The 17542-nt window shown below is 42.2% G+C and overlaps 1 protein-coding gene across 2 annotated transcripts in view; it reads right to left on the bottom strand.

The window, feature by feature from the left end:
• Window positions 1-17542, bottom strand: part of LOC145357375 (double C2-like domain-containing protein beta) — a 300330-nt gene that overhangs the window by 233850 nt on the left and 48938 nt on the right. For both annotated transcript variants that reach the window (XM_080210683.1, XM_080210684.1), the window contains exon 2: window positions 9600-9679. In XM_080210683.1, coding sequence (XP_080066809.1) covers window positions 9600-9679 — 80 coding nt within the window. The remainder of the gene's footprint in view (window positions 1-9599; window positions 9680-17542) is intronic.

The following is a 17542-nucleotide window of genomic DNA, read 5'->3' as shown; positions in this document are numbered from 1 at the left end:
TTAAAGCAGAGGTCGACAAGATTTATGACTACCCAATGATGCAAGGAGCTATATGGGGGTAGTGTTAGAAAAAGACACTGAAGTGGGTAATGGGCCATGATGGTACTGAATAGCAAAGCAGGCTGGATGGGCTGAATGGCCTACTCTGCTCTGTTCTTATGGGTGGACCCTCACGGGATTTTATTTTAACATTCATTCATGGGATACGAATAGCGCAGGCAAGGTCAGCATTTGTTGCCCATCCCCAATTTCCATTGAAGGTGATGCACCACCTTGATCCACTGCAGTCCATCTGTTGTGGTTGCCCCCAGTGTGCTGGTAGGGAGGGAGTTCCAGGATTCTGACCCAGTGACAGTGAATAAAAACAGCAGTATATTTCCAAGTCTAGGTGGGGTACAACAAAGTGACGTTCCCATGTGTCTGCTGTCCTGGTTTCAGTCTGTCATTTTCAGGGGTGGAGTCAGGCAACATTAGTTAATTGCATAGACATGTGATCAGCAGTTCGTCTCAAGGTTAAATATACATCCAAAGTTGTGAACAGGGAAAGGGATAGACTAGTGTCTGGGGAATGGAGTACGTCACTGACACTAAAGTCGTTGGCTTTAGTCTTCCCGATATTAGTTGGAGGAAAGTCCTGCTGATCCACAATGAGTTGCAGGACTAGTCTGACAAATCAGAGGAAGGAGAGGTCAAAAGAAGCAGTGTTGAGACTGAGATAGGTGCTATTAATAACTAAAGAACCACTGATTCAGTAGATGGAGTGGAACAGTGGTTAGCACTGCTGCCTCAACACCAGGGACCCGGGTTCGATTTCCAGCTTGGGTCACTGTCTGTGCGGAGTCTACACATTCTCCCCGTGTCTGTGTGGGTTTCCTCTGGGTGCTCCGGTTTCCTCCCATATTCTGAAAGATGTGCTGGTTGGGTGCATTGACCCAAATGGGCGCTGAATTGTGGCGACTAGGGAAACTTCACAGTAACTTCATTGCAGTGTTAATGTAAGCCTTGTGACAAAAACTTTTTAACAATTTGAAGCAAATGGTGAGTGTGTATTCAATTAAGGTTAACAGAAATTAATTTGTGATCAACATGACTAGAGGAACCAAAGTGGAAAATGCCCACTTTGCACTCAGGACAACTTACAACAGTGTGAAAAGTCACATCTTTTCACCACTGTATATAGTTATAGTATCCACAAACACAATGGGCAATATTCAATGGATTGATGGGGGTCTTGTCAGCCAGCTGAAGAGCAGCTAGTGACTGCCAAACCTCCTTTGTGGAAACACCACCTCATTACATCTTGGTCAGGCAATTAACTGAACAGTGGCAGGCCTTCCCTCGGATCAAGGGCACCCGGGGATAGAACTTCTTTCAGTTGAAAGCAGCTGGCCAACAGATGCCAGAGCCCTTCAGTGCCACTAGGGAGATGATGGTTGCTGCCTGGACTACACCCATCTGAGATCTAGGATTTCCATGGACCCAGGCATAAGAAAGTGATGGTGGAAAGGAGATCATGGGGTGGGAATCATTAGGGAGAGTTGCTGGCAGCAAGGGCAGGGGACTGATTATCAGTGGTTTTCCTATTTTCAAAAGGCATATTTTTCAATCAAGCACTGAATACTTTTGAATCAGGACCACCGTCTCAGGGCCTGCAAGCAACTGCAATAGCACTTGCCTTTTGGGCATCAAGTATGGCAAGTCTCTTGTTCACAGTTGGGTGAAAACCATCAGCTGAGGAATGAAGCTCAGTAAGTGGGCATTCATTGCAAATTTAAGGGCCTCAACTGGCAATAGGACAAGGTTGTCCACAAGCCTTCCCACCACAGGTTTAATTAAGTAGCAGGGGTTCCTGCCTGCTGAATTATTGGCCTGTGGCAAACCCGCCTCAGGGACGGCATTAAAATCCATCCTATAAAGCACCCCTCATCACTCACTGTCAATTGTTCCTAGTAACATTTAAGCAGTAACCACAGTGTAAAGCTTGCAATATCTACCAAAGGCAGAAGAACTCAGACTGGACAAAAAAAGCCCATCTTGCAACAGAGATTGTGTAATCAGCAGACAGAAAGCATACATCCAATCTCACTTTCTTTTGGGAGTACCTTTGCCCTTGGCTTTTTTTAAACCAGATAAGATTTATAATCCTTTGAGGACTATGATAGCGAGTTCGAAATATTAAAATTACAAGCATAATTCATTTCTTTATTGTCAATAAAGAAAGACGATAAACATGCCGAGAGTTTCCAAAGGAAGGAGTGTGTTATTTATGACGAGGTTCCTTCACTTTACAGGATTAACTTTGCAGACCATCTCCAATTTGATCACAACTCTCCAGACATAGAAACGCTAGGTTTCGATTCCATGGCAACATACTCCCTTACAGAATGCCTGCCTTTCACTTTAGATAAAGTTTCGACTTTGTGAATGTCAACTTGCTCTCAGTAAAAGCTGACTGGCTGAAACATTTGTTTTAAAAACACCACTTTTGAAACTAATGTCAGGAAAGCACAAAATCAAATGACCAAATGGAATTTTATAAGCCTTCCTTATCTGCAGACCTTGAACGTGGAATTGCATTGAATCCTCAAACTTTGACCACATTTGATGATGAAAAATCATAGCAAACTTCATTGTGTCTGAGCTCCTTTCTTCTAAAGCATTGATCAAACTGATTTCTGTCAGACTGTTGGATTAAAACCGAAGGAAGAGATGTTGCTGAGCAACAGAAAGACAGAAAGCTTTTGTGCATTTTCTTTCTCACTAAGATTCAAGGCCATTTTTCCACAGCACGATTTCCTGTTACAATTTGAAAAGGCTTTTTTTTAAAATTTTGTGTTGACAGACTACATTTTCCAGATGCAATTTTAATTTTAATCACTCAACAGAGCCAACTTCAACTCTGTTTCACAAATTCTAAGGGTGCAGTAGCATAGTCATTCTGCTAGGTAGTAATCCAGAGGCCAAGACTAGTTTTCCAATTTAGTTCAAACCCCCAAACAACGGGGGAATTAGATCCTACTAATTAAATAAATCTGGAATAAAAAGCCACAAAGCTGTTGTTAACACCCATCTGATTCCAGAGTCTCATGGTTGGACTACACCTTCTATTCCTAACAGACTTGTAGACCATGGCACGATGATTTCAGACAGCCCTGTAATTAATACCTGCACTTCTGCCTGTCAGATGTAAAAATCTGAAGTGGCCAGGTCACTTTAACACCCATGCCTCTTGAACAGCTGGCAGGCTTTTAAAGCATAACAGCACTCCATTCTGCAACAGGGATTTCCCTTTCTCTCTTTCAGAAGCTGCAGGTGTGAGCAAATCTCTGAAGTCCACTGACAGAGGAGATTTCAATATCACTGGGGTGATGTAAGTGTTCCCTCTCCACAGCTGTTTTCTCAGCCCAATGGATTCTGAAGCCTTAGTTTGAAGTCCTTGAGCCTTCCTAGAAAGCTGAAACATTTGAAACTCCCTCTATTCGATTGAAAATCTTCGATCTCTTTCAATATAATAGTGCAGTGCTCCAAAATAGGCTTTCATTAACAGCTTAATGGATTTCTACTCCGCTTCCAGTCAGCTGTGTTTATTTATTTTCCCCTTCATGCATGAATGTCTCTCAAGTACCCCCATTGTTCCTAACCACAACGTTCACCAAGACTGTAGGCCTGAGTGACACCTGTAGTTTTTCAAACGATTAAACAGTCTGCAGAGAACGTGAAACTACTTATTCTCTTTCATCTCCCCCCAACACCAAGTCCCATCCTCATGCTACAATTTACATGCACTACCACAGTGCTAACTGGGATAGATTCAGAACGGGCATAGCAACTCAGAACTCTGCTGTTATAATGGGCTCTAGGCCATCAGCAGCAGATTAGTATTTAATCACAATCTGAAACATAGAGTGGGTTACCCTTCATTCTACCATTCTCATTGTGCCAGGATTGCAACTCTGGTGCAATGGAGTATGCAGGAAGGCTTACCTAATAATGAAGCCACAGCAGAGCAATACTTGCACGCCAAACTGAAGCAGCATCGTGTTAAAGTAAAGCAACCCCATAATCCAAGACCTGCCACTTCCAGGCATAAACAGTGATGGACCATTAAACAACTAACCAGAGGGGTAGGTTCCATGACATCCCCATCCCCAAAGAGAAAGAGTATTTTTATGACAAGATGTTAATGAGGAGGGCTTTATGGGATTGACTAGGTGTGCACTTGCCACATTGGGTGCTTCACCCAGTTTTATTTGCATTATACATTATCAAAGCAATTAAATTATAATCAGTAACTTTCTACATTATTTCAGGGAGGTGGGGGGGGGGGGCACAAAAGGAATCAATCATCTTGTTGAATATAAGCCAGCAGATAAGGATAGCAGACTGCCTGCCCTAAAGGAACCCAGTTAACTAGATGGGTTTTAACAACAATCCTGTATTTTAATAGATTTTTATATCAGATTTAAGAAACTGATGGCAGAGTCCAGGATGCGAATATAAATGATAAAAGCTCAAGCACTTGCAAAACATCTTCAGCCAGAAGTGCTAAGTGGGTGAGCTATTCTTACCACCTCTGGAGATCCCCATCATCCTGATGAGTCATGTCAGGCAGTTAGATTAATTTCACATGACAGCAAGAGGAGGCAGAGGGCAGTGAATACAGCCAAGATTACAGACCCTTACAACATCTTGGCTGCAGTACTGAAGACCTGTGGTCTGGAACAGTGCCCTGAGCCAAGCTGTTCCTGCAAAGCAACAGTACTGGCATCAACTGGATTAGAGTGAAATATTGACCCGGTATGGCCTGTTCAGTAAAAGTAGGACAAATACATTCTGACTCAGTTTATTTTCTCAATCATCAGTGTGTGTGCTGGAAGGTTATATTTGCTGCAATTAAATGATATTTACTCATCAATGCCCAAATTATCTTCCAGCAGAACTATTTGGTTCCAGACCTCATGATATTGTTTAGCAAAACTTGGACAAAGGAACTGAATTGCAGAGTTGGGATGAAAGTGACTGACCCAGACAGCCAGGAAACATTTGACCAAGGAGGCATCAAAACGGCCCGAGTAAAATTGAAGGCAAGACTCATCTATTAATCCATTTTTTTAAATCCTGATGCACAGCCCATAATTATCCAATCCTGATATGCACAAACTGTGCTGTGATCCTGAAAGATCCTGGCTAAATTTTGGCCAAAGGAAGTTAAGTTACATCAAGTCCTTCCTTGTTTGATTGAGGTGGGTGGGCCCAGTTTGCAGTGACAGTTTCATTGGTGAGGGAGCCTACGCTTCAGTGATGCCATTGGGGTCAAGATGTTGGCTGCCATTGAGTGAAAGCGTAGAGAAAGGATGAAACAAAGAAGAGAATCCCCTGGCTGTCCGGGGATTCAGAAATAATCCTGATGCTCTCCTCTTTCTGGAGCTTCCATTTACTTATCCGGGTAGGTGATGTTGATATAGGCTCTGATTTATACTAATTAATTCTAGAGGGTTTACTTTATCTCGTCAGGAGGAGGGTGGTCACATCTTTCCCCATGATATCCTGTGTTGATGTGTGTGTCTTGATTCTTCTTCTCCTTGGCAGTAGGATTTCTGCAATGGAACATGTGATGGGCAGCCTGATCGGTGCCTCTGATCAGGTTGGAGAAGAGGGAGGCTTTTGTTATGAGCCTAGGCGAGGAGTACAAACCCTTGGCTTACTCTTCCCTGTACATGAGCGCGTATACTGACACGCCACAACTTATACCAACAGCAGTATCCTGGTGTTCCACTTCTATTGCTTGGAGGTCCTGGGATGCTGAGTTTGGCCCCAGTTGGCTGTAAATTACCCCATAAAGGATCCAATTTATTGTGCAGCAGTCTTTGTTATACTGTGGAGGAGGATATGCACCACAAGGCCATGTGCTCATGCTTTTACCTTGTTACACCCCCATCCTTTCTTTCTCTGTACAAGAGGCGCCACTGACTAAAATGTTTGCAATAATTGATGATTGGAGCATTTGCTGGTCATTTGCTGTACGTTTGTGGAATAATGGTCACTTAGCACTGTACTAGAGACTTTGGGAATGTGAAATAGAAAACTTCCAATAAAAATATCTTTAAAAATGTAAATAGAATCAAGGAGAAAACTTGTCACTACTTTGAGACAATTCTTGCACCAACAAAGATTGTGTCAATTGGAAATCAATCGTGTGATGATACTATGCCTTTAAGAAAGGTATTTGCATCATGTTTCTTGTGCAAGATTTTTTTCGTAGTCAGTTCTATTTATTAGCACTGCTTTGTCAATAATCGGCAGCCCCTGTTGATACTGCAGAAGCATAATTGGTCCTAATTGCTAGAATGTTTGTTTTGAAACTGGGCTAATGCAGTGTTGTTTTCCCCTGGGGTTTTTCAGACTAGGGCTTGATTTGGTTGACTGGCAGGAAATCAACAGGATGTGATTGGGCAGAATTACATTTACACAGAAATAAAGTCAGTTGTTGCTTGGGATATTTAGAGAGAAGTGGCTTTGTGTGTGTCTTTGTCTCTCTCGCTGGATTGGAAAACTGGGATCTGCCAGAAAATGTCCCTTTCTCTGGAAGCTGCTCTGTGGCAGTCAGAAGACAGTTGTCTTTCTACATCTGTCCAGAGGGGTTAAAAGGCTGGAAATCCACCATCTATTTTCTTTTGTGCTAACTTAGTCTGAAGATTTATATGTCTGTGGGGATATTGCTTACAATGAAAATATAAAAATAGTTAACTTTAAGAAAAATGCCTCGTCATATTTAAGTATTTTCAATTGGTAAAATTAATGCTAATTGTTCTCTTTAAACTGTTAAATAACATTTATTTTAATAAAAGCTTCCTAGTGGGTCAATCAAATCATACCTGGAGTGAAACACCTTGTGCTCATCCTAATGCAGAATCTAAAAAAAAGTTGATATCTAGTCTGAAATCATTATATACTTTGGAGTTTCAGATCTGGTTCCTAACAATCATCTCAGTCCCAGGACGAGTTTCGCAGGGTAGTGTCTGAGGCACAACCATCTTTAGCTGTTTCATCGATCACCTTCTCACCATCCTAACTCTGGAGCGTGGTTGTTCAGTGATGTACGGTGTTCAATTCCATTCACAGCTCTTCAGATAATTAAGCATTTTGTGTCTGTTTGCAGCAACGTGGACAACACTTGTATTGACAAAAGGCAAGGAACATTCATGCCAATCAAGTATCTCATCCACAATAAGACGGAATCTAACTACCTCCACTTAACATTCAATGACATCACCATCAAAAAGAATCCACCCCCCACCTCCATTCAATATCCTTGGGGTTGCCATTGACCAGAAACTAGACTAGCCACATAATAACTGTGGCTGCAATGATAGATCAGAGGCTGGAAATTCTGCAACAACTAACTCACCTCCTGACTTCCTAAAGTCTGTGCACCATCTACAAGACACAAGTCAGGGGCACGATGGAACACTCTCCACTTGTCCTGGATGGTGTTGAGCTTCTTGAGTGGTGTTTTGAGTTGCACTCATCCAGACATGTGTCTGATCAGCACCCAACCCCCACCACTTTAAACATTATTGTCAGCACGCTATGGATGCTGTGTCTACCTTATGCAAGATGCACTGCACCAACTCACCAAAATTTCAACACCACCTTCCAAGCTCAAAATCTCTATCACTCAAAAAGAAAAAAAAAGCAAGAACACGAGAAAAAAAACCCCTGCATGTTCCCCTCCAAATCCCATGCCATTCTGATTGGAACACTCTTCCTTCACTGTCACTGGGTCAAAACCCTGGAAGTCCTTCCTAATGACACAATTGGTTACCCACATCACATGAACTGCAGCAGTTCAAGAAGGTGATTCACCACCACCTTATCAAGAACAATGAAGGATGCTCCTTAAACGCTGGCCTTTTCCAACAACACTCACATCCCATGAAAAAATTGAAAAAGTCAAAGAAAAAGCCAAATGTAACCTCAACCTCTGCACACCGGCTACTCTACAAGTGGGATAATCTATATGTAGATTACTTCATAAGAAAATTACCAAGATGAGATCAAATTTGAAATGGTGTGTTTTTATTGCTTTACTAGATTTTGAATTTATGCAGACAAAAGAATGCATATTTCCTTTGCACTTAGGAGAAATTCTTAGAGCATCAGACAACTGAACAACAAGTGGATATCAAGGAGAGAAAAGAGAACAATTAGGAAAGCACATTCAGATGCAAGCGCCTTCAGCAAATACCACATTTCAGAGCTTTGGGCCTCAGAGGAATTTAGCTGATTTATATTCTGGCACCGTGTGGTTGAAACCAGTTCACAGGAGGTTCAATCCACATCTCAGTTTTTGGAATGATATGCAGACCAGGAATCTGTCCAGGACAGTATTCCATCGTCTCACATCAGTTTGAAACAATATATATTAAGATATTCCAGTAAACATGAATACATGATGTATTGGATTGATTTCATTGGAATAAGCCCAGCTGGGAGTAGTTTCCAAGCCAGCAAACACTTAGGATGTTTTGCAGTTCATCTGGCTATCTTTTGGCCATGGGGAGCTGGGGTGGGATAGTCAGCAAGTCTTTGCCCTGCTGATTAATTAAATTAGGGCTAGTTGGGAAGTTGGTCAGTGTAAAGCAATCTGAAATGGAAGTCTGGAACAGAGGGGAATATGTTAAAAGTTGGGTGCAAAATGGGTAATACTGGGAGGTGTGAAGTGCAGGTGGGATTTAAATGTGATCCCAAGAAACATTGTCAATTCTCAAAATCACAGACCCTACAGTCCATTCAGCCCATCAAGTCAGCACCCAGCCTGGTCCTATCCCCATGCATTTAACCTAGCTAGTCCCTCTGACACGAAGGGGAAATTTAGCATGGCCAATCCATCTAACCTGCACATCTTTGGAGTGTGGGAGTAAACTGAAATAGTCGGAGGAAACCCACACAGAGACAGGGAGAATGTGCAAACTCCACACAGGTGGTAACCCAAGCCAGGAATCGAACCCAGATCCCTGGCGCTGAGACAGCAGTGCCACCCATGCTGCCATTAGGAACTAATGGAGTTTGGAAAGAAGACAGAGGATGATGTGGGCCATTGCTCCTGGGTGGAGATGCAGCTCTCAGCATTCTGGATAAAGGTATATATTAGGAAGGCTCAAAGCAGAGGAACCATCAAGAGCAGTGCAGAAGTCTAGGTTTGATATGTATGGCTTAGGATTTCAGCAGAGGTTGAAACAGGGCTTGATAACGGATTAGATATAGGAAAGAAGCTCAGCTGCGATCAAGCAGACTAGTAGGGAAAGTAAATCAAGAAAACTAAATTCCAGTATTGCAAGTATATAGGAGAAGGCTGACAAGACTCAAGCTATTAGATTGATCAATGCAGTATTCATGAATGCCGTTCACTTTGGATTGTACAATCTCTCTCAAATCCACATTACCACATCCAGCAATAAAGCTCACAACTATCAACTGAATTATCTGACATTTTATGAAAATAAATGAACAATTTGCACCTATTACAAAATGCAAAACAAAATTGATAGACAGTGTCACCTACGACAGATTCTGTGCAATGTTCTAAGTTTACATACCTTTGCTTTATTTATTGAGCAATGGAGTGCATTGTTTTCTTGGTCGTACAGCAAGCTGAAATCTAATGTACCCAGGGTGGCTGGAAAAGGAAAGGAGATGGATTTACCACCAACAGAAACAGACTGAATAAAAAAAGTAATTTAGCAACTACCCATAAAATGACTTATCTTGTGGTGAAAGAAATGTTGAACATATAACTCTAATCCAGAAAACAATATGCATTCAAAGATAAGGGTACACCAGTTAGCTATAAGTAATTTTGTTCCACTTATGTAGCTCATGTCTGTTTCTCTGCACAAAATTGTATGTGGCATTTTAATATATAAAAAAAACTTGTTTTTCTTTTAATTTACAAAAACTCTCATTTCTAATGCAAGTGCAGGTTTTGACTAAACTGTTTGCACTAAAGAAACTGAGTTGATATAATGAAAACAAACATTAATACTTATTATTTCATTGCTTTTGTTAGCACTGTTAGAGTGGTGCAAAGACAATTCCAGGAGTAGACTTAACAGCTGAGAGAAGCTGCCTGGGGAGTTCGGTTCTTTCAGCAAGAAAGAATGTCCAGGTGAGGGTACTGGTCAGTCATTATGATAAGTAGGATGAAGTTGGAAAATAAGAGGTGGATCTTGTGAACATTTGGGTAGCATGGTGGCACAGTGGTTAGCACTGCTGCCTCTCAGTGCCAGGGCTGTCTGTCTGCGTGGAGTTTGTACATTCTCCATGTGCCTGTGTGAGTTTCCTCTGGGTGCTCCAGTTTCCTTCCACAGTCCAAAGCTGTGAAAGTTTGATAGACTGGCCATGCTAAATTGCCTCTTAGTCTTCCAAGATGTGTTGGTTAGGGGGATTAGTGGGGTAAATGCACGGGTTTAAGGGGATAGGGTGGTGTGAGAGCATGTCAGTGCAGACCTGATGGGTTGAATGGCCTCCGTCTGCACTGTAAGGGTGCTAAGATAACAAAAGTGTAAGACTGAATTACTTCTGGTGGTTTAGCTTAGAATGACAAATCAGCAGAATTCACAAAAGCCAGGTAGAGTCCTAAAATTCAGTATAGCCATCTCTTGCATTTATAAAACAGGCCTCAAAGTGAGCGACACTGATTACACCCCAACTCTGAACTTTTTGGAGAAACTAAAGGCTGCTGACTGTTCTGAAAATTTCCCATTTTGCTTCGTGGAAGTGGATCTCCACCTGCCCCTTTGATAGGCACAGTAGACAGAACTGGTGAGGGAATTGATCCACGGCAGACATGCCTAATTTGGCAGTTTGCCTGCTCTAATTTGAGAAGGCAGACTCAAGGCTGGAAAATTAAGCAGGATAAGGTATATTAGCTTCCGGCTTTCAGGAGAGTGAAAGTGGCCCCCTCGCGGACAGGAATGGTGGTGCCTGTGGTTGGGAAATCATGGGAGAGGTGGGAAGAGATTTGGTGAAGCCATCCTGGAGGTAGACAGGTATCTCAATTCCCCATAACAGACATTTGCTACCCACGTAGATGTTGTCCAGCAACCAAAACTGACAGGGCCAACACGGGTGTGATGGCAGCCCACAATTTTTCAGGACAATTCTATTTTAGTAAATACACAAATCATGATGGTCCCACTCATTATTCAGTTAGTTACTCAGGATGGCACCATGGCACAGTGGTTGGCACAGTGCCTCACAGCACCAGGGACCTGGGCTCAACTTTGGTCTTAGGTCACTGCCTCTGTGGAGTTTGCACATTCTCCTCGTGTCTGCATGGGTTTCCACCAGGTGCTCCTTTGCATCATTTCAAAGATGTGCGGGTTAGGTTGATTGGGGATTTACCCCTTAGGGTAAATACGTGGGGTTATGGGGATAGGGCCTGGGTGGGATTGTTATTGGTGCAGGTTTGATGGGATGAATGGCCTCCTTCTGCTCTGTAGGGATTCTATGATATTACCTGATCTCAGCAATACTGATGGCAATGACAATATAATTAGCTTTGGCTTCCTTGGGATAAGGAAGGGGCCAATGATAAGATTACCATCCAGTGACATTGCAATAGGAAGTGTGTGGACAAAACACAGGTTAATTATGATATTCCTATGTCCAAACAGTCCACAGACAATGTGTGTTGACTCAAAATTAAAATAACGGGCATGTGAGCAATATCTATAAAACTACTCCAGTATAAATCAATGCCTTCAGGAAAGCAGGAAGGAAAATGTGACAGGGAACAAAATAACAGTGACATTTAATAACATTCCAATTCCAAAGCACAGACTCAATACTTCCTTGGAATCAGAAGACATGCTTTATGGTCCTCCATGATCATTTACAGGCATAGAAAAATAAAAAGCTCCATTGCAAAAATGTGATGCTGAAATTGGTGTCCCATTTAAACTGCAGTTATAGAAAAAATGCATTCCATTTTTAAATGATAAAACATTTACCCTTTGAAAAGTGGTATGAGAGGTCTTTGCAAAACAAAAGATATTTTTTGCATTTTAAGTTCAGTCAGGGCAGATATGTAGGGGATGAATGGAGCAATAGAACAAGATGGACGCCTTACGGCGCTGGTGATACATTTTCTATTTCCTCGCACTAACCATTGTGTTCTTATAAATTTGGCAATGAATCAGAACGATTTGAGAAAAGGAGTCCAATTTTAGTTCACGTCAGACCATTATGCAATAACCTTCCAACCTGTCAACCCAGTTGGATTTCAACCCAGGTTTCTGAAATTAGAAGGCAGTATGCTAGCTTAATTTGCATCAAACCTCCATTATTTAAAAAGGGAGTTTATTTCCACTTCCTGTTGGGAGGAAGAGGCACATACACGAACGGGAAACTTTTACAGAGTGTGATGAAAGTTGGGAGAAATTGGATAATTCATTAAAGAGCTGACACAGGTAAATAGCTATAATCATATGTATCTGACTTGTTCCTATAGCCCTTTGTTCCTCCTTTCTTGGGTCATCTGTGTAATTTAATCATAAACCTTGATGCTTTCTTGCTTCAACCAGCCTCTTCCCTGCTGCCATAGATGGTTGAAATGGACCCATCTTATATCAAATCGGTCTTTCCTCTACACCCTAGATATGGCTGTAACATTACATTCTACACCCTCTCCATTCCTTCTCTATGAATGGTATGCTTTGTCTACACATTGCGCGAGAAACCATTCTTATCAATGCATGTGACAATAATAAATCAAATCACTAACATTGAATGTGAATTCCAGAACTTCACAATTTCACATAAAGACGTTTCCGTTTTTAAGCTTCCACATTTAATTGTGTGTCTATGGTCTCCAATTCCAGCCCTCTCAATGGAAAGCTGGTTAGCAAGTAGGAAGCAAAGAGTTGGCATAAATGGGTCTTTTTCTGATTGGCAGCCAGCGACTGGTGGTGTCCTGTAAGGATCTGTGCTAGGATCCCAACTGTTCACATTATCTATTAATAATTTGGAAGAGGGAACGGAATAGATTATCTCCAAATTACCAGATGATTCAAAGTTGGGTGGGAGGGTGAGCTGTGAAGAAGATGCAGAGATGCTTCAGCATGATTTGGACAGGCCAAGTGTGTGGGCATCTGCCTGGCAGATTAATGAGGATAAATGTGAGGTTATCCACTTTGGTAGCAATAATAGGAAGGCAGATCATTACTTGAATGGGTGTAAATCGAGAGGGATGGATACTCAATGAAACTTTAGTGTCCTCACGCATCCGACACAAAGTAAGCGCACAGGTACAGCGGGCAGTAAAGGTGGCAAATAGCAAAAGGATTTGAATATAGGGATGTTTTGCTGCAATTGTGTGGGGGTTTGGTGAGGCCACATCTGGAGTATTGTGCACAGTTTTGGTGTCCTTATCTGAGGGAGGATGTCCTTGCTATAGAGGGACTGCAGCAAAGGGTTACCTGGCTGATTTCTAGGATGGCAGGTTTGTCATATGAGGAGAGACAAAGTCAGTTGGGACTATATTTATTGGAGTTTAGAGGAGTGAAAGGGGATCTCATCGAAACTTAAATTTCTAACAGGGTTAGACAGGGTAGATTCAGAAAGAATGTTCCCTAATGGTGAGAGAGAGTCCAGAACTGGGGGTCATAGTTTGAGGATGAAGGGGCAAACCTTTTAGAACCAAGGAGAAATTTCTTCACCCAGAGGGTGGTGCATGTATGGAATTCATGACTACGCTGTCTGATTTCCAAGAAAAAAATTAGGTATAGCTCTTGGGGCGAAAGGGATCAAGGGATGGGAGGTTTGGATATTGAATTTGATGATCAGCCATAATCAAAAATGAATGGCAGAGCAAGTTTGAAGGGCCGAATGGCCTAATATTGCTTAGAGTTTATAAACCCACTATTACTATTTTGTTGTCTTTTTTCCCCCCCCAAAATAATGAACATTATCATTTTCACATTAATGAGAGGCCCAATTTTTCATATTTTTCTTTGTATTTCACACCTTGGTGTTTCTTCATACCAGAAGCTTCTGATAAATGTGTTGTATCCAATATCCTTCCTGTAGCAACTTCTCTAATTGCCTTGTTGATTGGCAGGATAGGGATGGATCTGACCCAGTCATGCGCAAGTGTTTTTTGATAAACTAGTGAGGCATGCACATAAATTGCCCAAGATACTCTATTCACTTGAAATTTCCTGAGCAGAACAATATTACAGCTTCCAAAACCAATATCCACCAGAATGGTTATGTTATAGTAAACTAAATTAACTCATGTTCTAGAGACATCAATGTTAAAGAGAATATCAGGACACAGGCGCGCGCGCACACACACACAGCAGGCTTCTAATCAACTCCTCAATATGGATGTCACTTTCAGTGCTGCCAATAAATCAGAATATACAGGCGTGGGCAGCAATTTTAAAAATTGAGAGTTTTCTGAGAGGGTGCATATTCTTTTTAATTCATTTGTGGGACATGGGTATCACTGGCTGGCCAGCATTTATTGCCCATCTCTTGTTACCCTTGGAGGGCAGTTAAGAGTCAACCACATTGCTGTGGCTCTGGAGTCAGAGTCACATAAAGGCCAGACCAGGTCAGGATGGCAGATTACCTTCCCTAAAAGGGCATTAGTGAACTAGATGAGTTTTTTCATCTACAATGATTTCACGGTCATCAGTAGATTCTTAATTCCAAATGTTTTTTTTAATCAACTTCAAATTCCACCATCTATCACGGCAGGATTCGAACCTGGATGCCCAGAACATTGGCTGAGTTTCTGGATTAATAGTCCAGCAATAATACCACTAGGCCATCAGCTGCCCTCCCTACAAGGAAAATAGAATTTTATATTAAAAGTGATGCATTCTGTTTCATTTTAGGACCTGCTGAAACTATTAATAGGCAATTAGTTACGATAGTAATTAGATCATTTTGGATTATTAAGGCTACAGGGCAATTTTATTAATAGACAAAAAAATGCTCAGGTGCAACTAATATGAAATTAAAGACCAAGGTTATTGAAAATTTGCCTGAAAAACATATTAGTGCAGCACTGTTGATGTCTGTTTATAAAATTTACCAGGACAGCCTTGTTAGGAATAATTTTATTTTTTTCTCTGCTTCACCAGTCTGAAGAAATATGGCTGCCCTCCTACATTTGCTCTCCAAGGCCTGTTCAACAACAACATTCTGTCTAATGTAATTAGAAAAAAAAACCCTGAGTGTTCAGATTACAAGCATTATTTATCAACCACTAGCTGTGAAATCCGAACAGACTGTTCCTCAATAGCACGATCCTTAATCCATCTTTCACACATCTTTGTACTTCAAACAAACACGACTATATTTTAGATTTCACTGTGATGGCAGAACGGATCTTTAACTCCATGCGCCAAGCCCATTAATTCACGGATAGAATTGATTCAACACTGAAAAAAATGATTTAGAAGGAATGACGTTTTTGTCAGACTAAATGGCAACAATCAAACTTCAACATGACCTTCACGTTTAATGGGCCTTTTGTTTTCCTTCACAAATATTTTTCAGCACAGGAATTTAAGCTCACCATAATTTAGTGTTTCATACTGGTATCAAAAAAATGGTCTCACACCCAGGCTAGAGCCATACTGAATGTCATGATTGAGACAATTTCAGAATGATTCAGTCTTTTCAGTGCCCTTCTAACCAAAAGGTGATCTTTTCATTCACCTGAAATATCAATTACAGGGATTGCCTTTTAGAAGCTAAAATCACAACCATCTACTGCGGTTTAAAATCAGGACTGAAAGTCTGTTCTGTAGCCTTCCTTCAGTGCTCAACTCAGGTTCTCTGCGTCGTTCAGGGAAGTTGCCATGTGTCTTCATTCTTCGTCACTCACTTGGTCTTATCCCTCTGGTTTCAATGGGTGCGGTCTTGAGCCCACACTTGCAGTCCATGGGAAATGGTGGCAGAGGCTAAAGATTAGGCGAAAGCCGAGAAATTGTGGATCTCACCAGTGAATGGTGACTTCTGATTTTTGCCACCCCCGCCAGTGACTTGATCAGGTTCATGCCCATAACAAGCAAGAGCCTGGGTTACATTACTTTTACTATCATCTACGTTATTAAACAGCTCCCCCACCAGATATTGGGCCCTCCGCCATATATTCAAACCATGCTGACATGGTGCACAACAGATTCACCCAGATGTGAACCTGAGTATTGTCCCTGGAGTAGAGGGATGTGGTCAGGCAGTGACCTGGCACTGCTCCCTCTGCAGCCCCAGGATGGGCCCCATTTATTTGTGATGGTGGGCAAGAGCAGACATGGGAATAGGGGGAGTGCGAGCAATGACCACTGTTTGGGGGGGGGGGGGAGGGGGGTGATGGTTGGGTGCCTGCATTGACTGTGTGGGTGGGGGCGGTGAAAGAGGAAGGGTCCAATGTTCAACGGGAAAAAGCGGGGTGCCAGCACTGACCAGGGGAACGGGAGGTGGCGCCCCTGTGACTTCCATGGTGGGCTGGGTGGGGGAGGTCATTGTTTGGTGTGTCGGGGCACTCTATAAACATGACACCCCAATCTCAGTGCAGCCGGGTTTCACCGGTGAGTTGGAGGCACCCCCCCATCCCCCCACATGACAGCATGAAATATACCCGGGACCAACACACTGCCACTTTGTGGTACGATTTCACCCAATGTCTTTGCATTTACAATGCACTACTTCCAGTGCCCAGTTTCCCATCTTTGCTTTGTTCCCAGAACTTACAGTTCTTTTCACTACAAAATTCTGCTGGCATTGCCCACATGTAGTCTATTTGTATATTTCAAATGTTGGCAATGAATGGTTTGGGATTTTCTTTTGGCTGTCTTTAGAGGGGATGATACAAACCAAGTTGCTCTTGCAGAGGGCTGGCATGGATATGATGGGCTAAAAGGCCTTCAGCTGGGTTGTGATGATTGTACCATGTCCTTAAATGTTCACGGCAGTCACTTCCTGTGCCTTCTGAACATGCTACCCAATTCTTTCACTTAGTGCAAAAAGCAACTGCAAATAAAATTGGTGGCTTGTGTCTTAGCAACAGAGAAAGTTTTGTTGAGGTGAGATTCCTCTAACCAAAGAAGAGCCAGCAATTTGTACCTATAAAGTATTTTCAGTGGCAATTAATACCAAGGCACTTTACAAGAAAGTTAAAATGTGATGCTGAGCCACTTAAGGAAACATTAGGACAGGACGCAAGTACTTTGACAAATAGCTAAGTTTTAAGCTCCATCTTGTAGTGGTATCTTGGGGCGATGCACTGGCACAATGGTTAACGCTGATGCCTCACAGCACCCGGGACCCAGGTTCGATTCCCAGCTTGGGTCACAGTCAGCACGGAGTTTGCACATCCCTCCTGTTTGCGTGGGTTTCCTCCGGGTGCTCCAGTTTCCTCCCACAGTCCAAAAGCTGTGCTGGTTAGGTGCACTGGTCATGCTAAGTTCTCCCTCAGTGAACTTGAGCAGGTGCCAGAGTGTGGCAATAGGGGATTTTCACAGTA

Source organism: Carcharhinus amblyrhynchos, chromosome 23 (genome assembly GCF_965287045.1).
Source record: "Carcharhinus amblyrhynchos chromosome 23, sCarAmb.v2.hapA, whole genome shotgun sequence".
In the NCBI taxonomy this organism is placed as follows: Eukaryota; Metazoa; Chordata; class Chondrichthyes; order Carcharhiniformes; family Carcharhinidae; genus Carcharhinus; species Carcharhinus amblyrhynchos.
Note: the sequence above shows the minus strand (reverse complement) of the source record. Positions and strands in the feature narration are given on the sequence as shown.